This window comes from Phyllostomus hastatus, unplaced genomic scaffold (assembly GCF_019186645.2).
Source record: "Phyllostomus hastatus isolate PE091 unplaced genomic scaffold, TTU_PhHast_1.1 phas_contig_159, whole genome shotgun sequence".
In the NCBI taxonomy this organism is placed as follows: Eukaryota; Metazoa; Chordata; class Mammalia; order Chiroptera; family Phyllostomidae; genus Phyllostomus; species Phyllostomus hastatus.
The window spans coordinates 608,263-627,938 of NW_025333640.1; the positions used below are offsets into that span (position 1 = coordinate 608,263).

At 44.2% G+C, this 19,676-nt stretch overlaps 1 protein-coding gene across 1 annotated transcript in view; it reads right to left on the reverse strand.

Annotated features, from left to right (window-relative positions):
* Positions 1–19,676, reverse strand: part of ADGRE1 (adhesion G protein-coupled receptor E1) — a 49,233-nt gene continuing 29,557 nt past the window's right edge. The window contains exons 15-21 of the mRNA XM_045831220.1: positions 12,681–12,875; positions 11,181–11,416; positions 10,743–10,809; positions 7,342–7,433; positions 3,242–3,410; positions 3,021–3,125; positions 1–506 (exon numbers count right to left, since the gene is read on the reverse strand). Coding sequence (XP_045687176.1) covers positions 501–506; positions 3,021–3,125; positions 3,242–3,410; positions 7,342–7,433; positions 10,743–10,809; positions 11,181–11,416; positions 12,681–12,875 — 870 coding nt within the window. The 3' untranslated portion in view covers positions 1–500. The remainder of the gene's footprint in view (positions 507–3,020; positions 3,126–3,241; positions 3,411–7,341; positions 7,434–10,742; positions 10,810–11,180; positions 11,417–12,680; positions 12,876–19,676) is intronic.

Here is a 19,676-nt window from a genome sequence, read left to right on the forward strand (position 1 = left end):
CATGCACTTTATTTGTCTCCTGGGGCTGTCATTACAGTTTTATGACCATTTCTTTAGAAACAGGGAGAGTCTTTGTCACAGGGTAAGCCAGTAGGACAACAAATCATTCACTAAGAGTTGTTCTCTGTCAGGCATGTGGTAAGTGTGGGAGAGGCATGCTTAGAGACACACACCCACAAACATAAGAAGCAGCAAAATGGTAACCAGACCACCTTGCTCACACCATGGCACCAAGATCTGTTATTTCCACAAAACTCTGGAAGGTGAGAGCTGCAGAACACAGAAAATGAAATTGTTATCTGTAACTGAAATCTTGCTTCTCAAAACCATGGGGAAATTGCCCTGCCCTCCATGCTTCAAATTGCCCCGAGTTCTCTGGGGCTGGAGGATCCTGTATTTCTGCATTAAGCCAGGAAGAGGAGATTTCAGGATAGGCTCCTGCAGGCACTTGCTTGCCTCGAATGTTGCTCCATAATGTATTTGAAAAGCAAGAAATGGCTTTAATCCTATGGAGAGAGAAATCACAATCAGCAGCAGGATTAGTACAGATATAATTTCAGGGGTCATATCTATAAGGGGGATGGGTCTTCTAAATACAAAGAGATAAATAGGGCAACAAAGACTAAGAAGATAGTCAATGTTAACAGTGGTTATTCCTGGCATGGCAGGCATCATTGGCAAACTCTAGAGCCACTCTCAAACTCTTCATCAATGATAGCTCCCATCTGAGAAGCTAGAAAGCCAAATACACAATTTGTCAAATTCCTTTATAACCATGAGTGGTCACATGATGCAGTTCTGACCATTTAGGTGAAAGACAAACCCGCTGAGGGGCTTCTAGAAAAGCTTTTGTTTCCTCTTAAAGGGAAAGGATTGAAAGGAGAGCCTGGCACTTCTGCTCTGTCTTCTTCCTACCTTGAACATGGTCGTGATGGCTGGAGCTATAGCAGTCATGTTGGAACCATGAAAATAGTATGATGGAAAGCCAACATGCTGCTAGTGAAATGGCAAATTAGGGAGAGCCTAGACCCTCTATAATACTACTGAGCAATAGAACCTATATCAGCAACCCCTAACTCTGGGCTTCTATCCTTGTAAGAAAAGTAATTACCTATTTAACTAAACCACTGGATCTTACTTCCTTGTAATATATCAATGAAAACATAAGACATTCTAATAGGGAGGTGAAAGACCATGAGTAATAAAATAAATAAAGAAGCTATAGTATGTTGGAAAGCAGGAAGTGCTATGAAAAGAAAGGACAAAGGGACAGGGGACACATGAACACCAGGGTTGAAGAGGAGGCAGGATAAAACGACTGTCAGAGGAACTCCCCTGATAGCGATTAGTGAAACGAAGGTTTGAAGGACGTGAGGGAAGTGGTGGAACTGGCCGTGTGGGCACCAGGACAAAAACATTTAAGACAGTGAGTTTCCACTTCAAAGCCCCTAAGGAAGAAGTGAGCCTGGCATGTTTGAAGAATACAGAGCAGGCCAGTACGGGTGGGACAGAGTGACGTGAGGGGTAGATTAATTGAAGACCAGGTCAGGGAGAAAAAGAGTCAGATTAGAAAGGGCTGTGTGGGCCATCAGGAGGACTCTGGCTTTTACTCTGAGTAAGGTGGGAGCCATGGAGTGTTGTAGGCAGAGAAGGGAGGTGACCTGACTCAGGTGTTCATGAGTGCCCTCTGGCTGCTGCAGGGAGAACATACCAAAGCTGGGGCAAGGAAAAGGTGGCAGGAGAAGTAGAAAAACCCATTTTGAGGTTATTTCCATAATCCCGGTTAGAGACGAGAGAACTTGGACCGGAATAGAAACAGTGAAGGAAAAGGTGTCAGATTCTGTACGCATTCTGAGGACGAGTCCACAGGACTTGCTGATGGGCCGGGGGTGGAGGGTGAGAAGTAAAGCAGAGCCAAGGCTAACGCCACAGCTTCGTGCTGCACCACACAGGGTGGAGGACTCTCCTTGCAAACGGGAGGTGGGAGGATCAGATGCTCGGTTTGGAATATGGTACATTTCCGACCACTGTTAGACATCCAAGTGGGGGCATTGGTAGGTGGGTGCTACATGAGTATAGAATTAAGGAGAGAGGGCTAGACTGCACATTATTTAAAATGTGGGGGTCATTGCCAATGGATGGTGCTCATAGCCATAAGACTGGGTGAGCACACAGACAAAACTGAAGCACAGACAAAACCATGTGCTTCAATGGAAAATATGCATTGTCAGAGGGCCCCATCTATGTGGGAGCTATTTCACAACTCTGAATTTTAAATAACTGAGAGCAATGCAAAACAATTCTGTGGGAGAATCAAATTTACCTCCATCTGCACATTCATTTAAATAGTTATGAAATTATATACATATTATAATTCATACATGTATAATATGTGTAAATATTATTTATGTATATTTATAAAGATATGTATAGTCCTATTATATATAATTATGTGGCATATTATATATTATGTATAATTATCAGTAAGGTAACCAGGCAGATATTATAACTGGCTCAAAATAGAATGCAAAAAAAGAGACATATGTGTGTGTGTAATATATACAATGTATATGACATATACATAAAGCATATTATAGAATGTACATATAATGTGTATAATGCAATACATACTACACATGTACTATATACAATGTGTATAAAGTATACATAATATATTGTTACATAATACATATATACACCCGTACTTACTCTTTTGTGCCTTTTGGGCCAGTTATAATGTCTCATTCCCTCACTGATTAATAAGTAGAATTAAGATCCTTAATATATGCTCATTTTATATCTGTATGAGTCATGATTTTATCTTTTTCAGGTTACATAGCTACTAAGGGACAGAGTTGGGATGTCAACCCAGGCAGCCTGGCTCCCGAACCCCACACTGTCAGTGAGCTAATACCAGTACACTTAGCTCCCAGTAGGTGCTAACGCACAGCGGTGTCTAATATTGCTGAGAAGCAGGTGCTCCATTCAGCCAGACCTGCATCAAACACGCAGGCCCTCACCGTTCTGGAGGCAGAGGGCATGGATGACAGCAAGATCCCTGAGGTCTGGGACTGGGAGCTGGGCTTGGCCTTCCCCGTGATCCACCTCCTGTATTCCTCCCGGACCTGGAGTTGGAGACAGACAGTGGGCAATGAGTCGCTCCCGGGTGCGAAGTGTGCTGCACAGACTTGGCCCCTGGAAGGAAGGGGAGGAAGCGACAGGGAGGACAGCAGCTACATACCTGGCGGTTGAGCAGACAGTGAATGAGAAAGATGAAGGCTCCCTGTAAGCTATTGATGATGGTGAACAGGTAGGCCATGACACTGGCCACGGGTCCTATCTGGAAGATGCCCAGCACCCAGGAGCACCCCAAGATGAAGAGCTGGGCAAAGGCCTTGAATGTCAGCAACCTGGGAGAGAAGATTTGCAGAGGATAAGAGGCTGGGAGGCGGCCGTGGTCCTTGTGGGCCAGGCCCCCAGGAATGGTCTGTGGCTGCCACTGTGACCAGCCAACAGGGTGGGAATAAATGTGGGACAGTCTCCAACACAGAAGCAGGAAAATCGAATCCAAGAGGCATTTGAAATGTGAAGTATTTACAGGTACACATGAGCATGGAGATGTGTGAATGTAGGTATTTAGTGCCATGTATCTGCAGCAAGAAAGGCCCACATGACCATGAACTTGGGACATGTTAAATCAATGGTGAAGCCATATATGAAAACTATAAAGCCCTTTTTATTGAGGTAAAACTCACATTACATGAAATTCACCATTTTTACCAAAGAGTGTGTGATTCAGTGGTATTCAGCACATTCACAATGTTGTACAAAAGTCACAACTACCCAATTCCAAGACATTTTATCACCCCAAAGAGACAGCCATACCTATTAAGCAGTCATTCTCCATTCCCCTCCCCCCAACCAGAAACAACCCAGATGGCCTTCAAATGACGAATGGATCACACACTGTGGTCCCTCTAAGCACCGGAATACTACTCAGCCATGAAAAGGAGTGAAGTGCTGACCACTGCTACCACATGGACGGGCCTTGAACACGTGGTGCTCAGTGAGAGACGCCAGACACAAAAGGCCACACGGTGTGTGATTCCATTTCTGTGACATGTCCAGAATGGGCACATCCATAGAGACAGGAAGCAGATTATAGAATCATTTCTTAAATGAGATGAGAGTGACAACAGACTAAAGAATAAGAAAGGGTCTGGGCTCTGGGTCTGACTGCCTGGGAGGAATTCTGACTGCGTCCGTCCGTCGCCTGCTCAGGCCCCTCTAACTGACACGGAGAGAACAGCGCACCCCCTGCTCAGCGGCACTGCTTGCTCTCCGGGTCGGAGAGACGGCAGAACAACGTGTGTCACGAAATAAGTGTTTTTGTTAGTTGTACCCTCAAGTATTATATGAAATAAGCTACATATTATGTGAAAAAAAAACTGCTGAACAAATGAGTAGAGTGTCTTATCATTTATGTGAAAGGGGGAAGATGTGCAAGTGTAGAATATTCTGTAAGGAAGCTCAATTCGAATGATAATGGCTGCTGAAGGTGGGCGTGATCTGGGGACCTAGAGTGTCAGGAGAGGGAATTGTTTTCCTGTATTCCCTTTGTAAACTCTGAGAAAAAAAAGATACCTACTAAGAAGGGCTCCTGGTGGCTAACTGGGCTCAAATTTTAAAAAACAGAGCCTAGCAGCCATTGCTGAACGCGGGGGGGGGGGGGGGGGGGTTCCTCACACAAAATGTGCAGAAGACGCACTGTACTGCCTGGCTCTGCACTGAACCCACCTACCTCCACGGTGCTCCTGCCGTCTCACCCACCCCGATGAAGGAGTTTCTGCAATCCTATTTCAGCCAACAGGACCTCAGTTTGCCCCATCTGGTCAGGGCTGCACAACTCTGGCCAAAGTGGCTCTATTCTGACCAGTCTGGAATGTGCCTTTTGGAGCAATCAAACTGAGATTTGGAGTCCTCCTTTGCATGAGATGGACCAATCAGAGACCAGGGGCAGGGATTTCTGTCCATTAAATCTGCTCCCCTATGGCTCAGACAGCACACTTTTTTCCTTTCCATCAAAGCCTGAACACAGTGTCTCCCTGACTGCACTGGAACACAGCAGCCATCTCACGGGAGCAGAGGGTAGCAGAGCCAGAGCGCAGAGCGGGTCAGCCAGGGAAGGGCCCGGCCCCAGGGCCGTGCTGTGTCACCATGACCTTTGAGCTGTTTCACACCGAATAAAGGAGGACTTCTCTTGCTGTTGGCAGTCGGTTGGCATACTTCACACTGCTTAATTTTTCCTACCATTGCAATATTAACTTTGAGCTCTGTACATTAACTTTTTAAAAATAATTTTCAGGAGAAAAATGTAAGATGGATGGAAAACTGGAAAATGACAGGAAAATGAGCAAAGGAGATCAGCAGGTTGCTGACAATAAAACCTACCGTGTCTGGTTTCAGTAAGTTCTTAGAATAAAAATGAGCTGAGTGATGAAGTTAGGGAACACAAACTGGTAACGGAAAAGTTAAATGGAACAAGCACTGCTGAGAGATTCACTCCAAATAGAGTTGGGAGGCTCTCAGGGAAGTGGGGCCTCGGTCTCAGAGCTGCTGTTCAGCGGCCGGCCTGCTGCTCCACTCAGCCCGAGCGAGCCACGAACATCCTGGCACAACGTAGGGACTTGCCCTCCTCCTTGTAGTTGTCACCCCTCGAGGCTTCATACTGAAACTCGCCAAATCCTGGTAACCTAGCCAGCAGTCCTTCATTTACAAAAATAAGCCAGGTGGTGAAAGACAAATACCATATGATCTCACCTATAAGCAGAACCTGATCCCCAAAACAAACAAGCAAATAAAATATAAACAGACATTGAAATAAAGAACAGGCTAATGGTAACCAGGGGAGGGGGGCGGGGAATAATGGGGAAAGAAGGGGAAGGGTCATCAAGGAACATGTGTAAATGACCCATGGACCCCATAAACAAAGCCAGAGGGAGGTGGGATTAAGGGTGGGGGTGGGTGACACGGGGGAGGAAAGGGGTAGGGGAAAATGGAGACAACTGTACCTGAAAAACAATAAAAATAGATTTTTAAAAAAGAATTACACTTTGGAGTTTCTGCTTCACAAACCCTGCCTTTCTCTGTTCTCTCCAGAGCACACTGCAGGTATTCATTCCCCTTAATGCATCTCTCAGACTCAAGTCTTTTTAAGACTCCTATAAACTTTCTTTTAAACATTTAATTTATATTTATTTTTTAGAGGAAGGGGAAGAGAGGGAGGAAGAGAAACATCAATGTGTGGTTGCCTCTTGAGCGCCCCCTACTGGGGACCTGGCCCACAACACAGACATGTGCCCTGACTGGGAATTGAACGGACAACTCTTTGGTTCATAGGCAGGCACTCAATGCACTGAGCCACACCAGCCAGGGCAAGACTGCTATAAACCTTTAAATTGTTTTACAGTCTCAGATATTCATTGGCCCATAGATTTATATTTTCTATAAGAACATGAGAAAGTCTCACATGTGTGGGATAAAATCATATATATAAAACTAAAGTAATGAGGATATATTTCACCCATTACATCCACAAAAACAACAAATAAAAAATTATAAATTCCAGTGCTGGCAAAACTGCAGGTAAACAAGCACTCCGATAAATGGAGACAGATTTTCTGAAAAACCATTTGCAATATACAGTAAAAAGTGTTACAATCGAATCTACCCTTTGATTCCAGCACTTCCATGCCTACTGCTATGACTAAATGACCCCAGGTGTGGAAAAAAGATTTAAAATAATATTCAAGACAGTATTGTTTATAGTAGAAAAATCATTTAAATGTTCATGAATGAGGGATGATTTAAATAAGCTATGCTGTGTCCTTATACTAAAATACTATGCAAAAAAGATTGTTCATGAATTTCTAATTAAATTTAAAATTACTCATGACATGTTAGAGAAAAATGGTAATAAAAATTCATATTGTTTTTGTAAATACGCATATAAGTATGCACAGAATTAGTAAATGTAATAATAGGTTCAATATATAAAACACTCTTCCTAATAACTGTGCTAAATGGTTCATAAGCTCCATAAAGCGTGCAGTATCATACCCCCGTTCCACAGAGGAGGAGGGAAACTGAGTTTCAGAGAGGTTCCATAACTTGCCTAAGGTCACAGAGCTTGTAAGTGGCAGAGCTGGGGTTTGAGTCTCCAAATATAAACACTGTGCCGTGTTCTGTTTTGGGTAGAGGACCAGGCAAAGACCAGGTGGTGACCTGAGGAAAGAAGGAAGGGTGACTGGAAGAGGAGAGAAAAGGAAGAGGGGACAGCACCTGGTGTCTTTGAGAGTGGAGACTTCGGCATTGACACTGGAAAGCTTCTGCCTCAGGATGTGCAGGGTCCAAGTCAGCAGTGTGGAATTGATCTACAAAGTCAAACAGACCGGATTTAGGGGTTGGATACAAAAACTGCCTAGAGAAAAAGTTAAATGGAACCAGCATTGCTAAGAGAGAAACTTACAAATAGAGGAGGGGAGACTCTCAGGCAAGTGGGGCCTAGTTCCACTTGTGCCTCCATCTCAGCTGCTATTATGTTGCTGACCTGCTGCTAAGCTCAGCTCAGGCTGAGTCATAAACATCCTGGAACAACATAGGGACTTGCCCTTCTCCTTGTAGTTTTCACCACTCCTCCCATCCTGGGTTGTTTTTTTTTTTAGAAGAATTTATTTATTTATTTATGATTTTATTTATTTTTAGAGAGAAGGGAAGGGAGGGAAAAAGAGAGGGAGAGAAACCACACATCAGTGTGTGGTTGCATCTCACAAGGCTCCCACTAGGGACCTGGCCTGAAACCCAGGCATGTGTCCTGACTGGGAATCAAACCAGCGACCCTTTGGTTCGCAACCTGTGCTCAATCCACTGAGCTACGCCAACCAGGGCTGTTGTTGGTTTTGTTTGTTTTTTTTTTAATTGACACTGACCACTCCTGGAAAGAATGCCACTTTGGGGGTTTTGTCTTTACAGAATCTGCCTTTGTTCTTCCCTGGAGCACAGTTTAGGTCGATACCTGAATAATCTGTGTCTCCAGGGCTACAGCTCCGATTTCTCAAATAAATGCTTTTTAGTTTTTATCATAGTCTAAAATAAATTTGACTGGCAAAACAGAAATGGCCAAACCAACTTTAAAAATGAAACTCTGACTGACATCTTTGGTGACCACTTCAGGAAGCCCAAAAATAACTCCTGTAGCAACTGACCCAAAATGACCAGGACCTGATTAATAACTGACAGCTTCCTTAATTTCTGCCCCTGACTCCAATCTAAGACCAAGAGGAAAAAGCCAGTACGTGCCCACAGCCAACCATACAGGCGCCCTGCTTTCAGCAACCCACATAGAGGACCCCCATGCCTACAGCCTCTGGTGGGGCACACGTGAAGTTTGCCTTTTTCCCTCCACAAAGCTTTCCCTCCTCAGCCTGCTCTCAAAACTAACAAGTGCAGGGAGGGTGGCTGACTCCCTTACTATGGCAATCTCTAGATAAATAGCCTTTGCTTGTTCCATTTGAGTGATCTTTCTTTATTTCCACTGGATGCATCTGGGAAGTCAGAATCAAGACTGATGCTCTGTTGTGATGTTATGGTTTGACCTGTGCCCACCCCCCCAAAGATATATTGAAGTCCTCACCCCCAGGACCTCAGGGTGCAATCTTATTTGGAGATATGGTCTTTACAGAGGTGATCCCATTAAAATGCGGACATTAGGGTGGGCCCTAATCCAATATGATTGGTGTCCTTATAGAGGGGAGATCAGGACACAGAGCCAGACATGGGCAGGGATGACCATGAGAGGACACAGGGAGCAGACAGACAGGCACCTACAAGCCAAGGAAAGCCTGAGGCTACCAGCGGCTGGAGAGGAGGCTGGACCAGATCCTTCCCCCAAGGCTTTCAGAGGGAGCTTGGCCCTGCCAACCCCTTGATTCCAGAAGTCCAGCCTCCAGGACTGAGACAATAAAATTCTGTTGTTCTAAGTGACCCACTTAGATATTTTGTTCTGGTGACTCTAGAAAACTAATGCATGGCCCTGAAAAATCTGCCAGAGGTCAGAGAAAAAACCTCTGGAGGAATACAACTGCAAGAATTGCAGGTCCCACCCTGACCGGTGTGGCTCAGGTGGTTGGGTGTCGTCCTGCGTAGTGAAAGGTTGTGGGGTTGACTCTGGTCAGGGCACGTGCCTGGGCTGCAGGCTCAGTCCCGGGTTGGGGCTCACATGAGGGGCAACTGCTCCATGTCTCTCTCTCACATTGATGTTTCTCTCCCTCCCTTCCCCTCTCTCTAAAAGTAAAAAAAATTAAATCTTTTAAAAAGTGAATTCTCAAGATTAACTTGGTCAAATATGAGCTCACAATTACCACATAAAAGCGACACAAGGAAACAAGCCACTGAGAGCGGCAGTCAGTGAGGAGAAGCGTCATGTTGCAGAGTTGGGTCAGGGTGGAGGGGGCAAGAGATGGGGGCGCTCAGCCTCCCTCGGGGTCCACAGGGGGTAGATGGCACTTGTCAGGGGTGGGGGTGGGAAACGGGGAGACCTCGGTCTAAAGCGCAAAGCTTCACTTACGCAAGGTGAGGAGTTCCCCAGATTTAATCTATTGGATGGCGACTATAGTTAACAATATTGCATTGTATTCTTAAAAGTTGCTGAAAGGGTAGATCTTAAATGTTCTTATCTGCCATTTCCAACAGTGTAGGTGGATCTTGGGGGTTTGGGGGCTAGTAAAATAAATCACACAGAAAAGGACAAACACCCCTAGAATTTCATTCACAGGTGAAATATAAAACAAAAAAGTAACAACTCAGCAAAACAAAACAAAAACGAACTCATAGACACAGACAATAGAATCGTGGTCCCCAGAGGGTAAGAAGGGGTAGGCAGGAGGTGAATTGGGTAAAGGGGTCAAATATACGGTAAGGAAGAGAACACACTTTGGGTGGTGAGCACACAGGTGTCATGTTATAACAATGCACACCTGAGGTTTATATAATACCACTAACCAGTGTCACCTCAAAAAAATTAAACTCAAAAAAAAAAAAAAGAAAAACGGTAACCATGAGGAGTGATAGAAAGGTTAATTAGCTGGATAGCAGTGATCATTTCACAGTGTGTACATGTGAAAACATCAAGTCATTCATCTTAAACATACACAATTTTTATTTGTCAATTATGTTGCAATAAAGTTGAAAAAATTCTACTTTATCTCTCATTCAACATCTTTCCTCCAGAGAGAGGAATAGACCCATTTTACCGAAGCACAAAGGGCAAGGAGAGCGTGGGTCCTCCCAGGGGACTAGCAGGTTGCACTGAAACCACCAGAGTCAAAGATACTACACCCCCACTTGGGAATCTCAAGGATCAAGGATCAGAAGGGAGGATGTTTAGAGCAAGGGCATCAAACTCGTTTTCACTGGGGGCCACATCAGCCTCGTGGTTGCCTTCAAAGGGCCAAATGTAACCTCAACTCCTTAACAGTTAAGGAGTAGTTACATTTATACAGTCCTAAAATTATTTCAAACTTTGAAGGCAACCGCGAGGCTGATGTGGCCCCTGGTGAAAATGAGTTTGGCACCCCTGGCTTACAGGAATAAGTGGCCTCAGCTATGCAACTTCCACTGGTGCCTCCTCGTCCCTTGGTTCAGCTCCCTCCTCCAGAGCCCACAGCACCATGCACTTTGCTTACCAGTATGATTGTGCACACTGGCCCCAGGAAACTCCAGATAAACCCCGTCTCTGTACTCAACCAGCAGCTGCGGAGAGAAACAGGAGGAATCGGTGCTTGTCTCAGACTCCTGACCTTACAGTTGATGACTCCAGCCCTGCCAAGTGCATTGATGGAGGGGAAAACTGGGAGCTGAGACAGGGATAAAAACTCTCACAACAGGGCAGACCGCCTTTCGGTTTTCTTTGGACCCCAGCAAATCCTCTTCCTGACCTTTCTCCTGGTCAGTGTTCCTGAAATGTTCACTTAGTGCCCTGGGTAGAGCCCATTCTCAATAAATGGTAGCCACACTCCTAATATTGCTATTGCTCTTCTTCTGCTTCATATCATTATCATCAGGACCCCTGGCAACATCCCCGGGGTAGAGGGTCTTCAGGGAGAGAGGGAGATGTCACTTACCGAGTGTGCGTCCCGTAGCCCTGGGGCTGCACGCTGGCAGAGATAACCACCACCAGCACTGGGAGCCCATAGCCAAAGGCACAGAGATACAGCATCTTGACATTGCGAGAGCTGAAGTAATTCACCACCTTCAGGTTCCTGACCATGAGGAAGAGCATCACAGCCTCCACCAGCATCCAGAAGAAGCAGGCGAGGAAAAGGTAGTGCAGGAGGCCCGCGATGACAGAGCAGCCCGTCTGCAGGGGAGAGGCAGGTGCAGTCAGGACTCCCCCCACCCAAGGGTCCAGTTCTGAGGAAGAGGACAGGAGATGGACCACTTCTGTGGTCATTCCCCAAACACAGCCCATTCATTCATTCATTCATTCCACAAATATTTACAGGGATATTCCTCATCACAGGCAGTCCCATCCCTTTGGTAGGGTGACCAGTCATCCTGGTCTGCCTGGGACTACATTTTCCCAGGACATGTGACTGTCAGTGCTAGAACTGGGATAACCAGGGGTGAAAATGGGTAAGTGATCACCCTACTTTAGGAGATGATTGAAGAAATGGGGCAGGAGGTCTGCAAACTGCAGCACTGGACTAGTAACCAGTTTTGTAAATGACGTCTCATAGGCACACGGCCACACCCATCTATGTGTTCTCTATGGCTGTTTCATGCTGAAACAGCAGAGTTGATAAGTGGCAACAGAAATCATAGGATCTGTAATGCTGAAAATATTCTGTGTCTTTGCAGAAGCTTGCCCAGCACTGGCTAAACGCTGGGAGTGGGGTGCAGTACTGGTATTCAGGTCCCGAAGGGACCAGGAAGCTGAACATCCTGCTGTGCAAGGGGTAGTTCCACTAAGAGGATGTTCACCCACCCTAAATGTCGGCAGTGCTCCTTTTGGGAAAACCCAGAGAGCCTACTGCGTTTCTGGCACAGTTCTGGGAGTAAACTGGCCAAAGTTCTTGCTCTCCCAAGACAGGCAGTCTAGTGGGAAAAGTAGATACAATATAAAGCCACGAATAATCATTATGGTTTCAAATAGGTGCTGGGAAGGAATGCAAAATGGAGCGGGCAAGGAAAGTTTCTCAGTTGTAGCAGTACTGACGGTTGTAACACTATTACCAAATTACTCTCTGTCGTGGGGGCTGTTCTGTATGTTGTAGGATGTTTAACAGTATTCCCTGGCCTTTATCCACTAGATTTCAGCAGCACCCCCTCTCAGAGGTGACAGCTAAGTGTTCCCCAATGGGGCAGAATCATCCCAGGTGAGAACCAGTGGTTTAAAGAGTAATAAGAGGGACTACCACAATATATAACATGATCAGGGAGATGATTTTAAGCTGAGACCAATCACAAGAAGGAGTCAGCCAGGTGAGGTGCTGGAGGATGAGTATTATGAAGAGGGCACAGCATGTGCAAAGGCCCTGAGGTAGGACCTTGAGTAGGAATGAGCAGAGGCAGATATGGAGGTGACTGGGCTAGCTGGGGGCCTAGCCTGAGGGAGATGAGACCTGGTTGTCAGTCTTGTCCACACCAGCGAGGAAGAGAATCTTGGCCAAGAACAGGCACACGCAGAGGTGCAGGTGGAGGTAGGTGTTGCGGTTGTGAATGGCACGACATAGCAGGAAAGTGGCGATGGCCAAGGCAAGACACACCAGGGAGATGACCATGCCCACGTAGCTAATGACGTACAAGGAGAAATCCATCTGTCAGGAAAGAGATGTGTCACTCCGACAAGGAAAACATTCCCCTGGGCAGGAAAAAGAATTGTACAGACACCTGACTTGGGCAGAAAGAGCTTGGAGGCCTTTCCTTCCACTGACACTCAAAGTGAACTACGTGCTGCCCATCATCTTTCTTTGGCATCTATTGGCACCCATCAGCACCCATTCCCTCCTGTGTTCCACAGCTCACCCTGCATATTACTAGGGCAGCATGTCTATAAACTACAATTCCCAGAATGTCTTGGGGCTAAGGTTCTGGATGTCATTCAGGTTCTCCAATTAGATGCATGCATAGATGTTTGGGAGGGCAGAATGAGGCAGATACCAGCTTTCTGCAGACAGGAGTGAGCTGTGGCTGGACTCCACATTCCAGCGGTCCAGTCTTTAATTTCATGGATGGGGAGTCATCTGACAGCAGCATTTGTAGCTTCTGATTACAACCGCAGAGGGGTGATCTTGAAGCTGAAATCCAAGCGGCAGCCCCCTGGCTTTGACTCCTCCACCCTTCCCAGCAATTTTGGGAGCACCCAGTTCCCTGTGTTGAGTCCCTTCCAGCCTGAAATACCTACAGTGGTTCCTGGTTCCTGTGCTGAACCAGGACGGACACCTACGTGTTCAGAGACACCCCAGGGAGTGGAAATGATGAGCTGAGTCCTTCCTATATATCATTACTTGTCGATAATTTTTCACTGATTTTAAACATTTTTAGTGCTCTCTGGGAGTTAAAAGCTATTTAAGGATAAGCCCGAACCATCTCATGAGTTCCTCTCTGCAACATTGTGACATAGTAGGTCTATAAAAACTGACTGCAGTTCTGTTGTTGTACAAGCTTGGACAAGACGCTTGACTGCTCTGTGCCTCAGTTTCTGCATCTGTTCAGAAAAGGGTACTGAGGGGAAGGAAGATAGCCTTGGGGTAGGAAGGAGCAGATTCCACTTTCCCCTACACATGGGAGAAAACCTTGGCTGATCTACGGAGTAAAAGAGCAAACAACCAACATACCTCCACATATATGAAAATAAGGGACCAAAAATTATAGTGGAACCAAAAAACCGGACGATAAGAACAGCGCTTCAGGACAATAAGGTCCCAGGGACCAGCGCAGGGTCCAGGGGGGCTGCCGCCCCAGGCCCGGTGCCTGCTGTCGGGTTTACCACAGAGTCCTTGGGAGAGAGCCGGGGCAACTGCTCCCTCCCCAGACAAACAAGGTCTGAGCTGCACCAGGAGAAACCCAGTTGCTAGCAAACACACAGGGGCTGTGAGCACCCTCGGAGTCTGTGGACACCGGCAGAGTTGAGAGTCGCACAACGGGCCCCAACCCCCGCAGCCACTGGTCTGGCTCAAGAGTTGGGCCACTGTATGGAGCGGCAGGCTTGAGTAGGAGGAATTTCTCAAAAAGAAAAAGTAAAAAGACAGACACTGTTTCGGGAATTCTCCTACGGCAATCGCTCCAGCCTCCCTGCCACCCAGCCGGGCAGCGATCCCGAGGCTGCACGGAAGGTTATGCTTGTACAGAGGACCCTGCGCACCCCCGTAGCACTGGGAAGGGTGAGGTACTCTGGCTGAGGGCACACGCAGGAGCACACCCCCGCACCCCAGCCCACAGCGGTAACCCTGGGGAAAGGCCTGGTTCCCACACCCAGGGCGTAGAGGAGAGGTGCCACAATAGCTCCCCAGACAGTGTGCCCAGTGCAGATCGGGAAGGAAGGAAAGCCATACCAATTACCCCTCAGCCTGCCAGCCAGCAAGAACAGAAAAACCGGTTTGGCCACTTTGAAACCAAGAGGCTTTTTAATTGTATTCTATTTTTTAACAATTTTTAATTTTTTAATTTGTATTATTTTTTTCTCTTTCAATTGCTTTCTCCTCTCTTTCCTTCTTTCTTGTTTTATTCCTTCTTCCTTTCTTTCCTCCAGTTTTATCATATTCCTCTTCTTTCTAGATAGTCTACTTTGCTAGGCTGGTTATATTATATCACTTGATAGGTTCCCCTGATCTCTCTTTCATAGTGTATTGCTAATTTACTGTCCTTCACTTCACTTGCACCCCATTAGCACACTACTCAAGGTTCTATACTCCCTATTCTTGTTATCTAGATCACATAGATTCTGTCATATGATTGTTACTCTAATATTATTGTAAATAATTGCTGTTCCATGCAATTGTAAATCCTTCACAACACCCCTCCCAGATCCTAGCCCACTTTGCGGTTTTATGAACTCTGTTACTATAGTGGTTAACTTTATTCTCTTACACACTACACCTATTTACTATCCTTTACTCTCACCTTACCTCAGAATCTGACCTCCCACAACCTCACTGCTTTCTATATCCAACTCACAATCCTTCCTTCCCCAACAAGAGTTTTATCTTCTTTCCATCCTTTCTAAAAATCAGCTAGTTGGGAGGAAGATCACAGTTAACACTATACATAACCAAAGGATCTCCTATCTCTTCTCTACTGGCTGCTACTGTAAATATCATAGAATACTCTCTTGCTGTCTTAAACCATTTTGCCTCCCCCTCCAACTGATCACAAAAAAGAGTAGGTGGAAGCAGTGAACACCAGGATACCCACTGGAAGAGGAAACCCAACAACAAAGGAACCACTAACAGATAACAACAGAAGAAGGTGAAGGAAGGAGTGGAAACCACACAAACCTCAATCCAGGACCTATCTGGAAATACAACTAAACAGTAGAGACACTACCCAGTACAAACAACTGAACAAGAGCAAGAGAGAATCCTCAAAACCTTATACACTTGGAAGAACCAGCTTCAACACAACCTGCCCTCACCAGCACAACAAAATAAAAGAGGTGGTGGACAGAGTGACCCTCACTTAACCAGCTGGTGGGAAGGAAGCACCAAAGAAAGACCCAACAACAATCAAAACCCAAAGACAAACACAGAGCCAACTTAAATGACAGCCCAAGACCAGTGAGCTCGGGAGATCAAGGAGACTGCACCACTGAAAATCACTGCTATTCTACCACAGAAGTTCACACCATAAACCCAGGGAGCCAGAACAGATCAATTTAGGAAGCTGAGGCTAACAAGAAGAGTCTCACAAACCATGGGAAGACAAAGAGACAATCCCCAAATGAAGGGAAAGGAGGAAGCCTCAGAAAGAATGCTAAATGAAATAGAGGCAACTCAACTATCAGATATTGAGTTCAAAGCAATGATTGTCAGGAAGCTCAATGAGCTCACAATGAGCTACCAGAAACTATAGGGAAGCTACAATGAACTCACTGAAAACAATATCAACATGAAAGAGGAAATAGAAACTATCAACAAGGACCAAGAGAAAATGAAGAATACAATTTCTGAACTGAAGAACATAGTAGAAGGAATGAAAAGCATGACTGATGAAGCAGAAGATCAGATCAGTGAGCTAGAGGACAAAGTAGAAGAAAATACCCAGAAAGAGTGAGAAAAGGAAAAGAGGCTCAGAGAAAAATGAAGAGGGATTAAGAGAAATGCAAGACAATATGAAATGTAATAGTATCCGTATAATAGGGATACCAGAAGGAGAAGAAGAGCAAAGGATAGAAAACCTATTTGAAAAAGTAATGATGGAAAACTCCCCTAATTTGATGAGAGAAAAAGTCACACAAATCCAGGAAACACAGAGAGTCCCAATCAAGAGGAACCCAAACAGGCCCACCTCAAGACACATCATAATTAAAATGGCAAAATTCCAAGACAAAGAGAGAATCTTAAAAGCAGTAAGAGAGAAACAGAAAGTAACATACAAGGGAGCCCCAAGAAGGTTAGCAGCTGACTTCTCAATGGAAACACTCCAAGCCAGAAGAGAATGTCACGAAATATTCCAAGTAATGAGAACCAGAGGCCTGCAACCAACACTAATTTACCCAGCAAGGCTCTCACTCAAGATGGACAGCCAAATAAGGAGCTTCCCAGACAAAAGAAGTCTAAAAGAATACACCTCCACCAAACCAGCTCTAAAAGATATGCTAAAGGGCCTGCTTTAAGGAAAGGAAGGAAAAGAGAGAGAGAGGAACACAGGTACGAAAATGGCAATGAATAAGTACCTATCAATAAAAACCTTAAATGTAAATGGATTAAATGCTCCAATCAAAAGACATAAAATAACTGAATGGATAAGAAAGCATGAACCACACACATATGCTGCCTTCAAGAGACCCACCTCAGAACAAAAGACCTACACAGGTTGGAAGTAAAGGGCTGGAAACAAATATTCCAAGCAAATGGACAGGGAAAAAAAGCCGGGGTAGCAATACTCACATCAGACAAAATTGACTTAAATAAAAGGGCCATAAAAAGAGACCCAGAAGGACACTTCATAATACTCAAGGGAAGAATCCACCAAGAAGACATAAACATTGTAAATATATATGCACCCAACATAGGAGCACCCAAATACATAAAGAAATCTTAGAGGACTTTAAGAAAGATATTGACAGCAACACAATTATACTAGGGGATTTTAACACTCCACCATCAAAAATGGACAGATCTTTCAAACAAAACATTAACAAAGACATTGTGGCATTGAACAATGCCCGAGAGGAAATGGACTTAACTGATATATAGAGAGCCCTTCATCCCAAAGAAACAAAGTACACATTCTTTTCAAATGCACATGGAAAATTTTCAAAGATAGACCACATGATAGGACACAAAGCAAGTCTCAACAAATTCAACAAAATTGAAATTATACCAAGCATTTTCTCTGACCACAAGGGACTGAAACCAGAAACCAACCCCAAGGAGAGAAACCCGAAACATGCAAACTCATGGAGACTGAATAGCATGCTATTAAACAATGAATGGGTCAAGAATGAAATAAGGGAAGAAATCAAAAAGTTTCTAGAAACAAATAAAAATGAACTCACAATAACCCAAAACTTATGGGACACAGCTAAGGCAGTCCTGAGAGGGAAATTCATAGCGATACAGGCCTACCTTAAAAAGATAGAAACATTTCAAACAAACAACCTAACCCTATGTCTACAAGAACTCGAGGAACAACAACAAAGACAGCCCACAAAAAGTAGAAGGAAGGAAATAACCAAGATTAGAGCAGAATTAAATGACATAGAAACTAAAAGCACAATTCTAAGGATCAATGAATCCAGGAGCTGGTTCTTTGAAAAGATAAACAAAATCAACAAGCCTTTAAGCAGGCTCATCGAGAAAAAAAGAGAAAGGATCCAAATAAACACAATCAGAAGTGAAAGAGGAGAGATTACAACTGACACCACAGAAATACAAAGGATTATAAGAAATTACTATGAAGAACTCTATGCCAAGAAATTTTAAAACCTAGGTGAAATGAACAAATTTCTAGAAAAATATAATCTTCCAAAACTCAATGAAGAAGAAGCAGAAAGCCTGAAAAGACCAATAACAGCACATGAAATTGAAGCAGTAATCAAAAAACTCCTGACACACAAAAGTCCAGGTCCAGATGGTTTCACAGGAGAATTCTACAAAGCATTTAAGGAAGAGCTAACCCCTATCCTTCACAGACTATTCCAAAAAATCCAAAATGATGGAAGACTCCCAAACTCTTTTTATGAAACCAGCATCATCCTAATCCCAAAACCAGATAAAGACACAACAAAGAAAGAACACTTCAGGCCAGTATCACTGATGAACATAGACTCTAAAATCCTCAACAAAATATTGGCAAACCACATCCAACAATACATTAAAAAGATCATATACCATGACCAAGTGGGATTCATCCCAGGGATGCAAGGATGGTTCAATATTTGCAAATCAGTAAATGTAATATATCACATGAACAAAAGCAAATGCAAAAATCACATGATCATATCAATAGATGAGGAAAAAGCATTTGATAAGGTACAGCACCCATTTTTGATAAAAACACTCAGCAAAGTGGGAATAGAGGGAGTATTCCTCAACATAATAAAGGCCATATATGACAGACCTACAGCCAACATCATACTCAATGGGCGAAAACTAAAATCTTTTCCAGTGAGATCAGGAACAAGAGAAGGTTGTCCACTTTCACCACTTCTATTCAATATAGTATTGGAAGTTTTAGCCACAGCGATCAGACAAGAAAAGGAAATAAAAAATCCAATCCAAATTGGAAAGGAGGAAACAAAACTGTCACTGTTTGCAGATGGCATGATAGTGTACATAGAAAATCCTATAAACTCCACCAAAAAACTGCTCGACCTAATAAATGAATGCAGAACAGCGGGATACAAAGTCAATATCCAGAAATCAAAGGCATTTCTGTACACCAACAATGAAACAGCAGAAGCAGAAATCAAGAAAAAAAATCCCATTTGATGTAGCAAAAAGAAAAATAAAATACCTAGGAATAAATCTAACCAAGGAGGTAAAAAACCTGTATGCAGAAAACTACACAACGCTGAAGAAAGAAATCAAGGAAAACACAAATGGAAACATATACCATGTTCATGGATCGGAACAATTAACATCATCAAAATGTCCATACTACCCAAAGCAATTTACAGATTCAATACAATACCTATTAAAGTACCAATGGCATATTTCACAGACATAGAACAAACACTTCAAAAATTTATATGGAACCATAAACGGCCCCAAATAGCTGTTGCAATTTTGAGAAAGAAGAGTAAAGTAGGAGGGATCACAATACCTGATACCAAACTGTATTACAAGGCCACTGTAATCAAAACAGCCTGGTACTGGCATAAAAACAAGCACAAGGACCAATGGAACAGAACAGAGAGCTCAGAAAATAAACCCAAATCTCTGTGGTCAATTAAT